General features: G+C 40.6%; 2 protein-coding genes across 14 annotated transcripts in view; both read right to left on the bottom strand.

Moving 5' to 3' along the window:
• cacna2d3 (calcium channel, voltage dependent, alpha2/delta subunit 3) overlaps positions 1–4673 on the bottom strand; it is a 41069-nt gene extending 36396 nt beyond the window's left edge. For all 7 annotated transcript variants that reach the window (XR_014119431.1, XR_014119430.1, XR_014119429.1 and 4 more), the window contains exons 1-2: positions 4194–4673; positions 3725–3806 (exon numbers count right to left, since the gene is read on the bottom strand). Coding sequence is in view for 2 of the 7 variants with exons in the window: in XM_035520589.2 (XP_035376482.2) it covers positions 3725–3806; positions 4194–4309 (198 nt within the window). In the remaining 5 variants the exon portion in view is untranslated. The remainder of the gene's footprint in view (positions 1–3724; positions 3807–4193) is intronic.
• A 4857-nt stretch (positions 4674–9530) lies between these two features.
• The window catches only part of cacna1da (calcium channel, voltage-dependent, L type, alpha 1D subunit, a), an 81507-nt gene continuing 72006 nt past the window's right edge, over positions 9531–19031 (bottom strand). For all 7 annotated transcript variants that reach the window (XM_081705145.1, XM_081705143.1, XM_035520235.2 and 4 more), the window contains 10 exons: positions 18897–19030; positions 17713–17817; positions 16752–17122; positions 15932–15958; positions 14967–15095; positions 14724–14863; positions 14441–14571; positions 13958–14278; positions 13647–13688; positions 9531–12852 (listed from right to left, as the gene is read on the bottom strand). In XM_081705145.1, the coding sequence (XP_081561271.1) occupies positions 12502–12852; positions 13647–13688; positions 13958–14278; positions 14441–14571; positions 14724–14863; positions 14967–15095; positions 15932–15958; positions 16752–17122; positions 17713–17817; positions 18897–19030 (1751 nt within the window). In that variant the 3' untranslated portion in view covers positions 9531–12501. The remainder of the gene's footprint in view (positions 12853–13646; positions 13689–13957; positions 14279–14440; positions 14572–14723; positions 14864–14966; positions 15096–15931; positions 15959–16751; positions 17123–17712; positions 17818–18896; position 19031) is intronic.

A 19031-nucleotide genomic window follows, 5' to 3' on the forward strand; every position in this document is an offset into this window, starting at 1 on the left:
TTATCATAATGAACTGAATTTATCAATTCAGTTTCACTAACTACATTTCAAGACACGAATTAAACATATATATTCATAAGGAGCCACAAAAACGATTCGGCTTAATTCTATTTTCCCGTGCACGTACAGGGCGGGAATCGGGTCAGTATCACGGCAGAGCACAGCCTCGTGGCCTGCAACGCGCTGGGATCAGTGAGGCGTGAGCCAGGAGCTGTTGTGCGCCTTCGTGTATTTCAGAACACAGTGAAACAGAGCCAAGAGATAAGGACTATTTACACACACCTTTTTTTTAAAAAGTAAAGTACCATAACCACTCATTTGCAACAGACGTTTTTAATATACGTTTTGCATCCAAAATCCAACGTTCCCACCAGGAATGTTATTTTGTGAAACGCGAGCTTCCCGCTTTTATCGTTTCGTTGCGGATAACTCCCCCCTGGCAGCCGCGTGCGGAGAGAGGCTTTGATAAGTTCTATCCCCGATCTCTCCTGCAGCTGCACTTAACAGCTACTCTGATTCGCTGACATGCTGCAGTCAGTTTCTTTGGAGGATAAGACGCATCCTCAACCAGTAATGGGTTTAATCTTGCCTCTGTAACTGGATGCGAAGCTGCTGCGCTTCGTGTGATTGGCTGAGGCCCAGCGGGTTAGGCGGGCCGACGGCCACGGCTGGGTGATGAGTGGTTTAGAGTGCGGGCCACACGTGGTTGGAGGGTAATTGAAATGGAGTCTGTACGCAAGAGAAAGATAATAACGCGTCAAGCCTGGGCGGGCCGGGATAATGAACTACATTTCAGACAACGCTGAGCCTGCAGAACACACACACACACGCCGACCTGAAAACACTCTCAATACCAGAGACGCATACCGACCACACGGGCAGTGCCGCATGCTACATGCGCACACGCTCAGCCCACTACCTAGACCAAAACGTGATTTTTAATGTTTCGCGCAGACACGCAAGCACAGGATAGACATAAATGCAGATACAGTACATATCAAATATCTATTCGGTTAAAGGGAAAAAAAATCCCACAAAAATCCTGACATGTGTTCCTGCACAAACTACACACACACACAGTCGTCCCATTACACCTCGCAACAAACTGTCCTCATGAGAGTGGAAGGGGAGAGTTACTGAAGTGTAACAGTTCATTTCACGCTTGTCCTCCCCTCCTCCCCTCCTTTTCTCCCCCTCCTCTCGCTACCATTCTCTTGCCATGTTTCAGTAATCACAGCCACTCCTGCAACACTTATCAATAACTGTGGCCACTTCACTGACTCTTACAATGCCACAGCACTGAAGTCTTCACACGCGTCTGTACTATTTCCAGTTGTTGAAGAGGCCCGGTCTTTCTCCATTAAAGTGTTCCAAATTTCTCACCATAAGCAGCACACACCTGCTTCAAAACCTTATCTAACACACCTGGATCTGATATTCAAAGGCACTGAGTTGCACTAAGCCAAAGCAGGTATATTCAGGATTGACAGAGAACTCAGCAAGGCTCATAACAGCAGCTAACACTGCATAGCAGGTATTTCCTACAGCTGGTATGTTACTGTGGCTTGCTGTCAGCTTTGGGAGCAGTTGTTTTGAAACAATAGTGGGTGGAACACGTATTTGACTGGATTTCTCTCTTTGTGTAACAATGAGGCAACATGAGCTTAACAAGCTCAATGATCATATTTAATGACCCAGTCTGCTGCTCCGCCTCTTCCAACTCCAACAAAGGGAAAAGATTATTGGCTGGGTGCCACTCTCATTGGTCACGCCCACAGAGCCGGACAGTGGCTGGAAGGTGCAAACATATGCAGGATCAGGAAAGGAAGAGAACATAACTGAAAGAGACACACTCTTGGCCGGGCGGGGGGACAAAATAGCTCAAGGGCATTTTCCTCACACTTATGAGAAATGGAGAGAAGGAAAAATGTTGTTTCAAATAACTATGCTTTCATCAAACAACCCTTTTAGCTACTGTGTGTCAGGTAATGGTAAGGTAAGGTGTAGGCAGAGCAGTACTGTCAGTTTCCAAACTCCAGTTTCACCCATCCAGACTACTGACTCGCTATTCAGGCAGATATATGAATCAGAAAGAATGGAGGCCTGACATTGTATTGGTGTATACCGCACCTGAAAATGAAATCTGTTTTCGTAATTGCAATGTTAATTGATCTGCTATGAGTGTATCTTTGAAGCATGCACTCAGCAGCATGCAGGCTCCTCAGTTGTACACATAGGGCTCAGTAGGTGGAGAGGGGGTCTGGTGTTTGACGAAAACATTACATGCAGCATGGATGTGTGAGCACAAGTAACTGCCGTCTGAATGCCTGCTTATCTCAGACAGTCTCTTTCTCTCCTCTCTCTGTCTCTCCATGTGAGTGCACACACATGTAGACACATCCATGTTCTTTTCTTCAAAAGTATGCGCCAGAAACACAGTTTTTAATAGTATCTGCTTCTCTCTTTCACTCTCTCACACACACACACATGCATGTGCACACATACATTTCTTGAATAGGTAATCAATGTAGTAGTGGCTGTGCTGCTACAGTAAGATAGGGCGAAGCCAGACTGACAAACAAAGAAAGAACTCATATCTGGAACAAGCACTGCAGACCCACCACTACTGCGAGGTGCTGTGTGTGTGTGTGTGTGTGTGTGTGTGTGTGTGTGTGTGTGATTCAGTGAGAGTTCTCTGCCTTTCTCTGCCTCTGTATAATGTTGCATTCCAAAGCAAATTAACATTTAAACGTAAATATTTCAAATAATAAAAGCGAATACTGTTAAAATTCAAATTTTAGCACTCATTTCCAAACAACATAGGAGTGAGCGCATGGTAGAGCTTAGTTTTTTGTAGATTGTAGGTTGCAGAGTACCATTTAAGGTCTCTTTATAGTGAAGAGTCTCTGTTTCTGTCATGCATTAATTTTTCTATATAGCCACAGCAAAAGATCACTAAATCAATTATCATCAAAAATAAGACTGAATGTGAAATGGGAACAGCTTAACTACTATATCTACTATTTCGGGGGCTGTGTACCAAATATTTATTCAATTACAACTGAAAAATTAATGTATGCCTTATCTTAAATCCACACAATCTACACAACACGTGTCGTAACAGTCGGATTTACTGCGTCTACCAGTGAGATTTCCCTGGTTAACTTTAGCCTGAGCGAATCGAAGCTTAGACTGAAACAAAACTGACAGTGAAAAGCTCCAGTCCAATAGTTTCAAAGTCGAAAGGTGTAAATCCAAAGGTTCCTTCTTTGCTACTCCCTTGTGGCGAAAGGAAGATACTTATGAACGCTATGAAACATCTCTCTCTCTCTCTCTCTCTCTCTCTCCCTCCCTCTTGCCCTCTCCTACAATACACCTACTCGGTTTATCTAACAGGCCTGATTTTTCCAGGGGTTGGACCGCCAAAGGAAATTAAAGATGAGATCAGAACACACATATGCTCATGCACGCACATGTGCGCTCAAGCTCCCACATACACGCTGAGGAACAGCTGAGTCTCTGATCACACACCTGAGCCTTTTCCAAACCCATCTGTATGCAGCAGAGCTTCAAAACAATCCAACACACTGAAGCACTGCTGACAAAAAGAGATAGAAAGAGAGAGAGCGAGAGAGAGACAGAGAGACACAGACAGAGAGAGAGAGAGAGAGAGAGAGAGAGAGAGAGAGAGAGAGAGAGAGAGAGAGAGAGAGAGAGAGAGTACCTTCTGTAGTAGCTGGGAACCAGAGTATTTTGTGGTTATGGATTTAATTTCGCCACCGAAAGCTGAAGCCCACAGTTTAACCCTGTTTGAAAAGGAACAGAAACAACATCGCATGTCACTTAGCAAAATTACGATGGAAATGTTCATTCTCGAGGGTTGTGGTACCGTTTACGGGGTAAGCATATAGCTTTTAGCGTCTCTAGATATAGTCTACGAATGAGATTTCCTGTTTTAGATTAGAATTTTAGATTGCATTTTTAGATAAACTAATAGCATATATATATATATATATATATATATATATATATATATATATATATATATATATATATATGTGTGTGTGTGTATGTGTGTATGTATGTATGTATGTATGTATGTATGTATGTATGTATGTATGTACGAACTTTACATTTCTTCGTTGTTAGTGCATTTTCTTAATAGCATGTTTCTAAACAATTGTCTCACTCACACTCCGAGTGGGATCCCGTGCTGGGAACCGGTCACGGCCGCAATCGCGAAGCATAAAGTAATCCAGGAGAGAGCATGGTGCACGTGCGAGGGGGGCATCCTCGGGAGCCGCATCATCTTCTCTCTCTCTCTCTCTCTCTCTCTCTCTCTGACAGCTGTACCTACGGCTCGCGACCCTTTCAAAATGTTCCTGCGTTCTGCAAAGCGCGTCGCGTCCGGAGTTTACTCGCGCTGTCCACTTGTCACACCGCAATTCCTCGCCAGCAGATATAAGTGACCATGAAAAAGGCTGAAGGCAGCAAGGAGAGGGCAAAAGATTGAAAAGGTTGTGCACCGAAACCTCCAGCCGCGGTTATGCTATAATCCCTCGGTTAAATTTCTTTCTCCCTTACTTAGCCACTAACTTTATGAAAGGCGACACTTTCAGATGATCACATATACCGAAGCAGGTTAGTCATGACAACAGAGCAGAGCTGCTGAGACCGGCAGACTATTCCCTCTCAACAACGCGCATGAGGATCTGGTTGCCGTTTCTGTCGCGAGCGTGGAGAGTGCAGTTCCCCCTCCTCTGACGTTCATGCGTTCTAAATGAGGCGCGAGCGCGAAACTTTGACAAAGAAGAGCACGCGCGCTCATCACGGTAGGCAGCAGACAAGCTGCTTGTATCGCTTTGAAGTTTAACGGGGAGCGAAACACCTGAAAGCGCATTGGATCGAAACCATTTTGTGCACATATTCTATTTCGAATTTCTGACCTAGTACTTTCTGGTAATCGAAAATTTTCGTAAAGTAAGCTTATTTGTCGTAAAATATTAGTAAATGTTTTTTATTGTTCACATTGTAGCCTTGTAACAGCATTGTAACATTCACTTTCGGTCATATTCGCCAAGTTTTGTACTGTAGGTTACGACAGAAAAGATAAATTACCTAAAAAAAATTATCGAACCTAACACAAGTAAACTAAACCTTTAAATTATGTAATGTCATTGAGCTATCTTTATATGCGACGAATTGGCCTGTAGTATCAATTCAGCACTAACGTAATGGACTGTGATTTGGTTGATTGTTTGGGTTCATTTACAACCAGTAGCTTACGAGAGATCACTAAGATGACTTCTTGCCACTTATAGTTTTTAATACTAAAGCCAATTAAACTGAATTAAACAATATATTTATTAAATATCAATGTTTTGTTAGCTCATGTTATTGCAGTTGGATTGATATATAATCGGTGTGTAGATTTTCCTATTTTTTGCTCTCATGCCAAAGCAATTGAGGCTATTTTAATAAAAACAGGCGTTCTGGCCTCCAGCAGCATAGACAAGGCGCTACATTTCTATTTATTCAGCTGTAATAATGCAAGTCAAACACTTCAGCCACCAGAACAGCTCTGTGATGTAAACCTAATGCTGTATTACCCAGGCATGGATATTGACAGAATACGCGACTACTTCACATTTTTAGGGGATCCACTTTATGATTAATCAGAGGCCTAAGATTTAAAACAATTTTTCTTCAATTTTAACTGTGTGGGAGTAATCTCTTTACACCCCCGGGATTTTATTGATTTGAGAATTATGTCCCGTAGAAGAACGATGTACTGGATTAGGATTCACCGTTGTTTATTTCAAAATCGAAATCAAAATGTATTTATATAGCACTTTTTACAACAGATGTTGTCACAAAGCACCTTTACAAATGTCCAAGTCCAAACCACCAGTGAGCAAGCCAAGGGCGAAAGGTGGCAAGGGAAAACTCCCTAGAGCATGAGGAATTAAACCTTGAGAGGAACCGAGACTCAAAGGGAGCCATCCTCATCTGGCGGAATTTATTTGACATTGTTTCTTCCGAGGAAATACTAATATGACGAGTTAATCGAATTAAATGCTTTCTGGAGTTTCAGTCAGTCTAACAAACTATAGACCGGGTGATTATTAACTAAAGGAATTAGCGCCCATGTGGCACAAATGTATTTACGTTTGAGAATCAGGCATGCCATCTACGGTTGCCTGTGTTGGGGCTTGTCTGTTCTCTGTCACATTGAAACATGCCAGGCGTCTGGACTATGCTCTTGCAATATGACAAAATGATTATAAAAAGTAAACGAGATACACATATGTGTTTAAATTCTTGATATTTGGATAATGTGGATGCAAATATATTTAGTCAATTTATTTAGTCTATTGTCAATGCCAAAAAAATGTATCTTGAAATACTTAGCCATTATTTTTGGTTGAATTTTAATTGTGGAAAGAAACTTCAAAAATCCAAAAGTTCATTCAAATGTTCATTTATTCAAGTGGGGTAAAGATGGTTTTGAAAATGAGCTTTAAAAGGGCCAGAGTTTAAGTATAAGCCTAGGTCTGGATCATGGTCATTAGGTTAATGGTCTTGCTGCTGTGTTATTAAAAGACCTGTCTGGGTGCTAGATGATTTGTCCAAGCAATTACTGAACTCAAAAAAGCATAACAGTAATGAATGTGTCATAGATGCAAACCCAGGCTAATTAGGTTAGATCAAAGCCTTAGGAAACTAAGCATACTGTAGCAGCACAGTGAGGTACCATCTGCTAGACACCTGCAGTGCAATCAGTAAATCCAACCTCCACGCACAGTATGTATGTTCCGAATTAAAACACTATAATGGTTTAAAGGCTGGGCTGGGCTATTGATATGATGGAACTTATCAATATGATGGAACCAATCTATTTGCAGAATATTTAAAGGACAACTGACCCTGCTCCCATACTGACTGACTAAATTAGTACTTATTGTAGGATATTGTTTATGTTGTTTAACAAACTCTAGCACTTATTGTTTATTGCACTTATCATTGTTTAAGATAAAGCTTATGTATTTTGTACTTCTAGGTATCAGCATTGATCCCTGTATTTCTACAGTATTCTAGTTCATTGGTATGTGGGACTTTAATCTACTGTACTGTAGTAGGATGTATTCTATGAGTAAATGACAAAGCACTTTTGTAAGTCGCTCTGGATAAGAGTGCCTGATAAATGTAAATGTAAACTTACTGGCGAAAGAGCAATAGAAACACATGCTGTAAGACTTCATTTAACACACATGTTACATGTTATTGAAGTAAGAAATGGTGCTATGTGCTGTCCTGCAAACTATTTGGTAATTGTTAGATAGATAGATAGATAGATAGATAGATAGATAGATAGATAGATAGATAGATAGATAGATAGATAGATAGATAGATAGATAGATAGATAGATAGATAGATAGATAGATAGATAGATAGATAGATAGATAGATAGAGACCACGCTTACTGGGGTGTTAATGAAAGAACATGTAAATCAAATAGGATTTCTGAAGACGGCCATTTAACTCATATTCTTATATCCAAATAATTTATATGTTATTTCTTAGCTCGCAGGCCAAAAGACAAGTGCACTGCGGCATGACCCATTCGCACGTATTCACATAAATCTATGTCGCTGTGTTTATGCGCAAAATATGGGAACCTCAAAAACCCCTAAGGATGTCCAAAGGTCCTTCCTTTTCTGTAGCACTGACAGAGAAGTGCTCTTACTGTCCGATTTCGTAGCCGCTTCGGTCCTCGTAACCTTTTTTCCTGTCACGGCTGTCCTGATGAACGCCAGCCGATGTTTCGCCCTGGTGAACCTCGGACCCAGGCAGACAACAGGCGGTTTGCCATCTATGGTGAGCAATGCCGCTGGACATTACATTACCCTGACCAGCGCACAGTCTATTGGAGGTGTTCTGTGTACCGGTGCTCCGTGAATTATCGACAGAGCATAAGTCTATTTCAGGATTAATTCGGCTTTACATGTTTTTACTTCAGTTTCAGTTTACAATTCTGGCAAGCAGGTCAGCGTTAATGTTTAGCATCACTTTTTTATTTCGAAGAGAAGCTAAGCGCCACTCTATTTTTTCTTTATTTTTAATCTGTTTTCAGAAAAGGAAAAGGTTTTCATTGTCAAGATATTTAGAGAGATGAGCTAGATGTTGTGCCCAGTAGATAGCTGTTGAAAAGCTATTAAAAGCAAACGTACTGCTTTGAGACAGAAGAGACAAGTTCTCTGTAACGACTAGTAGGTTACCATTGATGTTTGAGTAAAAATAATCAAACAAGAAGACCTATAATACTCCTTGTACGTGTAGGCTACTCTGCTGCTCGGTCGTATATACCTAGACAACACTTCCATCTGGTGGTTGACATCGCGTTTGCTCACCAGTTCCCATGAACAGCCTTCCGAGGATGTGCTGTAGGTGTTCATCGCCATCACACATACGAAGCCCGAACCTTTCTAACCGCTGATGTCTGTTATATTGTGCATCTGACAGAACGTTACTGTGTGTTATCGTAGTTGGTTGTGTGTCTTTGTTTCTATATGTTTACTCGCAGCACGTTTCGGTTTAATAAAAAAAAAACAAAAAAAAACGCATTAAACTAAGATGACGCGTTTGCATCCTGCTCCGCAACAGATGTTGCCCAGGTGGATACAAATGGCCTCTATCTGTGAAACATTAAAATGTTCACCTTTGCTTTAATTCATGTATCAGGTTGTGAATCTGAAAGAAAGCTGTGACATGAACGTTGCGCCATTTTATTAGAGACATCTACCTTTGTCTTGGCACACCCAGGGTCCTCTGATACTTGCTGATGGACATTGGAACAGTAGCGCTTACCTAAAGGATTCTGGCCAACCAAGTTAATTCCTTCACAGCAGCTGTCTATGCTGTGGCATAAGAACACTTTTAGCAGGATGACACAGCAGCATACCATAAAGGTCAATAACCTTCACAGCCCCCAGATCTTAATTGAGTACATATGAGACCATTGTCCCAGTTTGGGGGTCGCGACCCCTAGTGTTCCAATTACCACGAGAACTGCGGTTGCCCACATCTGTGGTCCCTCAGCTGTGCAAGCAAAGTGGAAAAAGTAGTAGGCCCCTTTCACAATCCTAACTGAAGACAAAGTAGTAGGATAGTTACTAATAGATAACACCTCAGATATTCATAGGAGTATATATAAATAGTGCATTGTCTTACCAAATCTAATTCTATTCTTTCTTGTACACTGTAGGTAGAACATGGTGCTAATAATACCAAGACCATAAGGTGGATTCCCAGTGGAGCACTTTCATACTGATTGATTTATATATATATATATATATATATATATATATATATATATACATACACACACACACACACACACACACACACACACACACACACACACACACACACATTGCTCTGTTTAAGAGCATTTGACAGTTTTATAATTTCGTTTGTATTCTATAAAATAGACGAGTCAATTCTGATTTTTCTTTTTAAATTTATTCAGTAATAATCATTAGAAAATAAAACTTCAATATTGATTCAAATCAAGTTCAGGTCAAAATAAATAGGAAAGATACAAAAAATGCATTGATACAAAACCTAGAGGGTTTTCATAAATGATTAGCTATGAAGAGAATAAAACTGATTACAGGAGCAAAAATTAGGACTTTCAAGTAGAGAATTATCACACATTGTCTTTTGAGTATATATGTACATAATATGCATCATAATCTTTAATTTCCTTATAGTATTAATACCAATAGCAATGTTTATAGTAGTAGTAGTAGTAGTAGTAGTAGTAGTAGTAGCAGTAAGAATGTATAATTCTAGAATGAAAAAGTTAATGTTTAAATCAAAAGACTTTCTTTGTAAACTTGTACATTACCTTAAGGATGTGTTTTTAACCCATTACCATGTTTTATTACAGAGAGGTGCACATTTTTCCATTTTTTCTTTTCCTTGTACCAGCACTGAAAGTAGAGATGTTAAATGAAAAATATATATTTCACTAATTTCACACACAATCACAGAAAAAGTACAACGTTTGCTCACCTTAATACATAAAACTGAATAGAAAACAGGAAAAGCCCAAAAGCAAAGACCAGGAGCCATGTGCTAATATTTAAATTACATGAACCAAATATATATTTAGGTATTTTTATTTTGTATAGTTCAGGAGTCCCTGACATGAGGTAAAAGCAAGTTACTTATAATTATTTTTTAAAAGTTTTTTTTTTTTAAATAATGCATATCTTTTTCTTAAAGTAATTGCTACAAATAGTACAATGTGCCTAGAATGCGCATTGGTCCTCTCACAAGTTATTTTCACAAGATATTTTCACAAGATATGTTCAAGAATGGAACATATATATTCATTTTCTCACAAAACATTTAAGAGAGCCCTTTCATATGTGCACATACAGTGGTTGAATCCACATTTTTCTTTCTTTCTCTTTTTTTAATACAGTGTTCGGTTAACTAAAAGCACAGTAGTACTTGCTCAACAAACCCACAAATCACTCCCAATAACCACAAATCCCATATCACCTTTTTCCCCTATGTTTAGTCTGTGCTAAAACTCAAAATTTCAAGGCAGTCAAAAATGTATTTCTGTCTTGTTGGAAGTGACATGGAGCGCCTGGTTTGAATCCAAGGAGGGAGTGGGGAAGCCTATTTTAAGCACTATAAAATGTTAAATGTTTCTGAAAAAGTGAATGATTTTAACACCAATATGTTTTCCCCTGCAGTAATGGAGGCAAGAGAAGCAGCTAAAGTGGTGGGGAGATATCGAGATAAAAGAGAGAAGGGGTCAGTATTGCTTAGCCTGTGTAGCCCTGCTTCTTAACAATCAGCAAGCTGACTGTACCATGTCACTTGAAATCTACCGACCACAATCACGCCATCACTTCAACCGACATTTTAATCTGTACTACTAAGGGGAAAATGACCCCAGAAACATCGGTGTACTTTATCACTGACCTGAAAACAGCTTTGCTACCTTGTGTTAGTGGCTGTCTGAGATCAACTCTATCTTATGGGTCCTAGCATTTGCAGATATCTCAGTCAGACGACTTGCATCTGGCAAGAGAAAAGACAGCTTCCTAATAACCCATTCAAGCAGCATTAGGTCAGTGCACAATGCATTTCAAACCCTCATGTGCACCTCCTCTGCACAAAACACACAACAACACACAACAGAGTGAACAGAGAGCGATAGCCCACTACAGAGTGATCAGGCCCACTACAGTATACAGTAACACTAGTTTGTGTAATAAGACAGCGCCGCATGCCCCAGCAGCATGTCTGGGAGTGAAGAGCACACCTCATAATTCACACTACCTACTGGCAACTCCAGGGAAGGAATGAGTTCTGATGCTGTGGACAGTCACAACCATGCACACATACATAGACACACATACACACTCACAGAGAGAAAGGAATATTAGCAAAAGTATTTGCATATCTTGTACAGGTGTGACACAGTCATAACCTCAAATAAAACCAAAGCAAGAAAGCATATTTTTATGCAGACAAAACTGAGGATGTGCATAAACAGGTAATTATGAAAAGCAAAACCAGAGTCCATAATCCAATAAAATCTAAATGTATTTTTGTTTTTCCATAATTCAGTAACATCGATTAGGATTAATATTGCTGATTTCTTTCTCCTACGGCGAATTTCTTTCTCCTACATAATTACAAAATATATGATGTCCCTTTAAAAAGTTTCCTCTTTGTTTTATATTACAATTAATTTACAGCATATTAATTATGAAAGTTAAAACAGGCTAAGCTAAGTTAAAAAAAACCCAACAACAATTGAAAACATTTAAAATAAATGCTGCAATTGTCTTGAAAAAGTAGCTCCAGATTGATAATGTAGTAATTCTTAATAATTTATGATATTACCTGTAAATCAGCATGGATTTTTTAGTTTTAGTTATCTAAATATTTGTAGTTCTCATCAACCTTTAGTGAATTATTCTATAGAATTAGTACAAACTAAAGCCTCTAGGGGGAGAAATGCTTTACATTACTTGCATTGAAAATGTGCTTGATATGCAAAACCCTTATTAAAATGACTGAGGTAATGACATCTTCAATTTGATTGTCATCACCTTGGAAACTTCCCACCCTCCAGGATACCTCATGTCACTGTCCATTGGTGCATAGCCAATCACAGTTCAGCTTTAAAATTCATCATCAGCTTAGGGGCGATCTCCAAAGTATGATCATCAGCCATCTGACAGACTGGAATGCTGTTGCGAGGAAACATGACTCCACTCTGGTTCTATGACCCCACAGCCCACAGCCCCCGAGAATAGGAAGGGATCAGTAAGTCTTTACTCTAGGTGCCTTTCTTTCCACAGTGAAGGCACTTCTTTTGGTTATAAGCCTGTAGATGCACTCGGTTCTGTTTAATATCTCAGTTGCTGGGAACATACTAGTTGGTTAGCGCTATCCACTAACTGGATGCTATAACATGGTGATGCAGATCATCTCATCCTTCAGCTCCTCCTCGTAGCGAGGCCGGGGGTCAGTTTCAAGCTCCTCATCGCTGTAGCTTGCCGACACATCCTGAATGTCATGGTCTTTGTGACGCAGGAAGGGGAAAAGTCCATTGACCCCATTGACCCCTTTGACAGTATTGATAACATTGAGCCCATTGGCCCCGATGAGCCCTGTTACACTGCCATTCAGGAGGTTGCTCGCTGCACTTTCCATCTCATTGAAGGTCATTTTATAAGCATCTGCAATCTCGTGCTTTGTAGCAGACACAAACTTGGGGTCCTTGGCATATCTGCCCAGTCCTTCTGATATCAGAACCTGTACATCAGAAGGGACACACCAAAAAAAAAACAAATGCAGAACCAGACTTCCAAAGTCACTAAGTAAGGAGATATGTACATCAGTATTTATGTGTACTGCTTTGATAATTCTATATCTCCTTCTACATATTCATTGTTGATTTAACAGTGTAAAACAATCAGATGCCTATTATTAACAGTCTAGAGCCCTGTTTTATCAAACATTTTTAGCACACCCTCATCGACTTGCCCTCAAAACACAGGGGTAGATATTACGTTACGATATTACGTCACACTAATGGTCCCTTGCAGGACAAGGGTAAAGAGTTTTTTTCAACCCAGAACACATTTACTCTTGGTAAACACTATGTCTTGAGCTAAATTGCTTTCCTTGAAGATGTACAAGCTATTTCCTTCTAAGTCATAAAACCACTCAACCATTAAAGAAATGTCAATGTAAACTAGATAGAAAAAAAGTTCTACCCCAGTATATGCTTGTTAGCTAACTAGCTGGCAGAGGTGCATTGACTGTCACTGTGTAGACAGAGTACCTCACTAAACCTAATATGAATGTAGCAAATAAAATGTTATATTTGAAATAGTTAGTATATAGTATAGTTAGTATATCACCCCTTTTTATACTTGTCACAACTTACAAAATAATGCTGTCCCCTATACTGAAGTTATGAGGGTATCGGCGATTTCCCCAAGCAGAAATGATGAGGGCAAGTCTTTCAGAGGGACATTATATGGGGATACATCTAAACAGGGATGTAAGGGGCCTTATCCAAATACAGAAAAGCTGAACACTACCCCACTCTCTCCTTGCTCCTCCACTTTAAAACCTCCATGTTTCTGGGATGCACGCCAAAAAAAAAGGAAAAAAAAAAGAAAAACAGTTCTAGAAAAAACGTTGGCAGTGCTAGGTTAAGGTTTAGGGTAATTTGCCTTTTTAAAATCACATCTTAAGATTCCTCACAACACAATTTCATCACAGTCTGAACATGAAATGGGTTCTTAAGCTGTAAATCTTGGAAAAAAATAAATGCCATTGACATTAAACTTTGATCCTCTTAAAAGCAACTGGTCATGAGAAAGAATTAGGGTTTTAAATTTAGACTCACCGCCTCCACTAGGCTGGCAGCACTGTCTCTTTTCATCTGGTACTGGTTTTGGTACTGGTTTTGGTACTCAGATGGGATCTGCAAGTGCACAGGTGAGTAGCTGCCCTGCTGGACATCGATTTCGTCTGTGTACCATGCGCTTTTGCGCGCCGAAGGGCGCGTGCTGTTGAAGAGTGAGCGTTCCTCGCGGATCAAGGGTGTATAGTAAGGGGTTTGGTCTTTGCTGGTGGGCGAGGCTGGGGGCGTGGCCCATGAGCGGCTAGAACGAGCAGGTGAGACCCTGTGGGCTATGTTTGAGTCCAGGCCTGCTACTGCCATCACCTGAAACACACAAGTAGTCATAAAAAATATATTAAATATTAAATATATATTATGTTCAATTAAATAATACTGTTTTAAGTATAATTTGATCCTTAATTAGCGCTTCACCAGATCATGAGAGTCCCTTTTATTATTTCAGCTTTAGAAGTAATGAACTGTTACCTGGTGCTGCATTAAATGCATTGGAAGAGCAGTTCGCTGGCGAGGAAGATCGTCCGCACTGGTCTGTCTGCGCAGACACTCAAAGTTGAAAGAAGACCTCTGATGGCCTGGGTTTGTCAGAGGAGAGAGACCTAAAGGGAATGACAGGGTGAATTTGCATACAGTCACCTGTGAGAGAGCCTGGAATGAGAAAATCCCCAAATGACATAAAGCTGAGGTGTTGCGATGATTTCATGGACCACTACATCATCTTTCCATCACAGCTATCTGCAAAGAGACCCACCTTGTGGTGTGGGAGGAAGCAGCCGTCTCTTTGGCGACCGATATGAGTCACGGTAAATGGGCTGGAGGTCATCTTCATAGTAACTGTCAGGATATTTGTAGCCGCGAGGTGTCTCATACTCGTGATCGCTGTTGGGGTACCTGGGAAGGAAGGGTTCATGCAGTCACCAAAAGACACTAAACAATCAATCAATCTAAAAATGATCCTGTAATACGTGAATTAGTCGTGTCGCCCTGGTGACACCTGTTGCGTGGCAGCATGCATTCATCTTCGTAATACTCCTCTCCACTGTAGTACTCTCCAGAGTAGCGGTCTTCTTCAAAGTCTTCCTCACGACGAATGGTAGGGCGTTGTCTAATGGTTCCATTTGACCTGCATGAGTGTTGGGGGTTGCAAGAGGTCAGCTAGGAATCAGCACGATAGTTAAGGATGGTAAGAACATGCAGTGCCATGCGGACCTCTGGAGGTAGTGACACAACAAAGACCTCCTTATCGACAAACAAGCACAGGTTCTTCGAGTCAATACATCTTGCTTGAGGCTCTCTCAAGCACTTGCACCATTAAATCATAATACAAAGACGTGGAGAGTGTTCAGAAAAAAGAAAGTTTGAACACAGCAGGGCTATAGTGTTAGGGTGCACCATTAGACCGTTTATCAGTCAGAGACAAAGCCTGAGACTGCTATGTCAAATAATGTTCTCTGCAGAAAACCTTAATATAGCACTGCCAGCGTTTCTTCTAGAACTCTCCTTTTGCTTTTTCCATATAACTTTTTCTTTCTTTCTTTTTTTTGACCTCTGGTGCCAAGTTAAAGCAGACAAATATCCATGCAGGCAATGTTTTTTAGTATGCCTGACTTAAAGGACCACCCCTTTAATGGTAACGTTACAGGGATGTTAAATGTCCCTATTCACATGTACAAATTTCTCAAACCACAATAAAAGTTCTAACTTCCTCCAGGAATCTTCTTTAAGGCTAACTTGTTATTAGTGGGTTTCTTTCTCCCACAGACACGTCCACCATAGTCTCTTCTTTCCATGTCCCCCCATGGGACAGCCGGCACTGAAGAATCACCTTGATTGGTTATCAGCTTATGACTGAAAATGTGCCTGCTTCACAGGTTTAACCTCTGCAGAATTTTTCATCATCTGACCTGTGGCTGCCCTAAATATACTACAGGAAAATGCATCACCTGGAGTGGAACGTACCTAATATACGTCTCATAGTAGCGCCTTCTGCTCCAGAAGCAGAGAGATGGTTAAGAGAAAGCATTGTGGTTAGGAAAGAAAAGACAGGAGGCTGGAGAACGCAGATAGAAGAGAAAGAATGATAGCTACATAGCATAGAGAATATTACACATATACAGCATCATATATGCAGTGGCTGGGAGCAGAGTGACTAGTGACTAGATTTCAGCGTCTGCATTTCAGTTCCTGAATTCTGCTCATTTACGATTTAAACTGGAAGCCAAAATGCACTTGACTAAATCTGTGAGAAAGATCATGGCTGTCTGTAGCCAATGGCAGATGAACAGGAGGAAGATGACAGAGAGGTTTTCAAGTAAATAATGTTTTTGATGTTTCAAATGTAAGTAAGAGGAAATGGATTGTTCTGTAGGTTCACTATTTAATTAAATGGCAGCTAATAAATGTAAACATGCAAAACTTGTAAACAGCATAATGATTAAATTAAACAATAAGGTGATCGGAGTGACATGGGTGAAGAGCTGGAAATTGCTTTGTTTAAAATTTAATAGCTACAAATACAGTACCCCATAATATCAGAAGAGCTCTAAAAGTCAGCCAAAAGGTGACACTTCAAAAAATTAAATTTGTTTTGATGGGAAGAACTCACTTCATTATGCTGGCCCACATTTGAATTAGCGGTAGCCAATTCCACACATTTGAACACATGTAAGACTACGTCACACAATAAAATGTGAGTGCCTAAAGCTTCAGAATTTGAATCCCAACTTCACCGAGAATATCCCACAGGGTAATAAGACAACATCTGCCAAGGTCTGCTCACCTCGGTACGTGCGGCTGCGTGGGTTTGTCAAGGTCGCTGGGGTTGTACACGCTTGGGTGTGCGTTTGTGGGCATGTGCTGGATGAGGTGGATTGTATCCACGCTGGGCAGGCTCGAAACATTGGCATTGTTCAAGTTGACGTTGTTAGCCTCGGGCACATTGCCGTTGGAGCCGTGGTCACTAGGAGGTTGCGTGAGGTTTTGGTCATGGGTACTGTGGGCCATGACGCTGGCGCGGTCGAGCCTCCCCACAGGTTCCTCCATGTTGACGTAACGTGGGGGTGGATGGACCTGCAGGGGGCGCTGTGTGGCATTGGTCTGATGGACAGAAGTTTGGTCTCTGTTGCCGTTGTCAAAAAAGTCGTTGGCTTTCTGTTGATGAACAATGGAGACCAATGAAGCTGTGTTTTTTTCCTCAATGAGATGCATAACCTATTGGTGAAAATTGGTCTACTAATGAAACAGTCAGCTGATGTCCTTAACAGAAAAAAACCCCACAATAAGATGGATAAAAGAAGCTGGTTTAATGATGAGTGAATCTGATGAAGGTACTCTTGGTATAAAGTAGAAATACAGATGATCTGTTGGTTAAAAATGTACACCATATAGCCAACTGCTTATTGCTCTGTTTGCAAAACCCATTATGTTAAAAAAAAACAAAAACTTTCAGTTACAAACTGAACTCTATTTCAATCCTACTGATCCTAGAACTGCTGACATTAATCAGCTCAACCCTTCTGCTTTATTAAAACAAGGCTGTGATTTGAAGTTCAGCTGTATCCTGAAAGGTGTCAATAAGTTGTCTATGGAGAGTATAGAAGTATCCACCTGAATCCCCATCTATACTCTCATCTGTTTCCTGTGGAGAAAATATTCAACCTGCCAACTTCTCTCCTTCACCAAATACTAAATAGTAGGAGAATGGGACATTGCTCCGTTGTGTAGGGGGTGTTATTATTCACCTTTTCCTCCTCAGGCATAATGTTTACTAGCTCCTCATCCTGGAGGTCGCATGATATGGCACGGCGTATTTCGGGCCCGACATCATGCAGCGTGCGGAGCCCAGCCTGTAACCATGACAACACAGGAGAGCCAAGAGCCGGCTCTGTCAAAGGTTTGCGACTAAACAGAGACGTGGATGAGAAAGAGGAAGAAAAAAGCTCTCGTGCATACGGGTGTCACAGACAAGACGGGCAGGACAGGTGCGTGAGAGATGAGAGCATTTTACAAGGGACAAATGAGGACAGACACCACACCAGATAACCCCTCCACACATTTACAACGGAGGATCAGAACAGTGCACTACGGTCTCTGCACACCTCAGTTTATTGTTTTGTTCTTCTAACTGTGTGTACTAGTCGTACAGCTAAAATAAATGCTTATTTAAAGATATATTTGAAGATCATCAGCTGGGAAAACAAATGCTCTAGAAAGCAGGGAGATTATGTTTCTATCAGTTCCCACCTTTCTTCTAGTACACATATACAAACAGAGCAGTGCAGTGAATCATGGCATTTTGTTTACAGGGCCAGAGACAATGAAGATGAGGATATGAAAGGCCTTTAATGGAGAAGAATGTAAATAAATATATGCACTGCAAACAAAACATTCACAAAACATGAACATGTACACACATTTCCACTGTTTTTTAAATACTAATGCATCTATTTTCAAGCTACAAAATTATTCGCACACCAACAGAAAAAGAGAGACGCAGCTGAGGTGTCAGAAGCATAATAGATGTTAATCAATGGCAGACGATTTTCAACTTTCTGCTGTCCTTTCCTGCATGCTCAGAGGGCACCTGACCAAGTCTCAGGCAATGACACAAAGTGTGCATGGTGTGCACAAGTGCAAAGATTGAAAAGGAAAGAATTGAGAAGGAAAGAATGTTTAAGCGTCTTACCACAATGGTGATCCCCTACCACTCTGCTAATTCAAATTTACAACCATACATAATAACAGATATCCATATAAAATATAACACACACTAATACATAGTACAATAACTGGGACTAGGACTGAATTTTTGTGCTCACAGGTAAAATTTAAATGTTGATATCCATTGCATCAATGAGCACCACTAATTTTAATTACTCGCACCTACACTGCAAAAACCACACACAAACAGATGTGCCCGGCTCACCTGTAGTGCGATGGCTGTGTTAGTTTCTTCGACCTGCTCTTCAGCTGCGGCATCTTCTTTACGTTTCTTGAATTTCCTAAAGTAGTCCTGTATCAGGAAAGTGGCATAAAACTTCCCCAAGGTTACCTCATCATC

The sequence above is a fragment of the Electrophorus electricus genome, chromosome 22, assembly GCF_041902795.1.
Source record: "Electrophorus electricus isolate QZ-2024a chromosome 22, ASM4190279v1, whole genome shotgun sequence".
Classification (NCBI taxonomy): Eukaryota; Metazoa; Chordata; class Actinopteri; order Gymnotiformes; family Gymnotidae; genus Electrophorus; species Electrophorus electricus.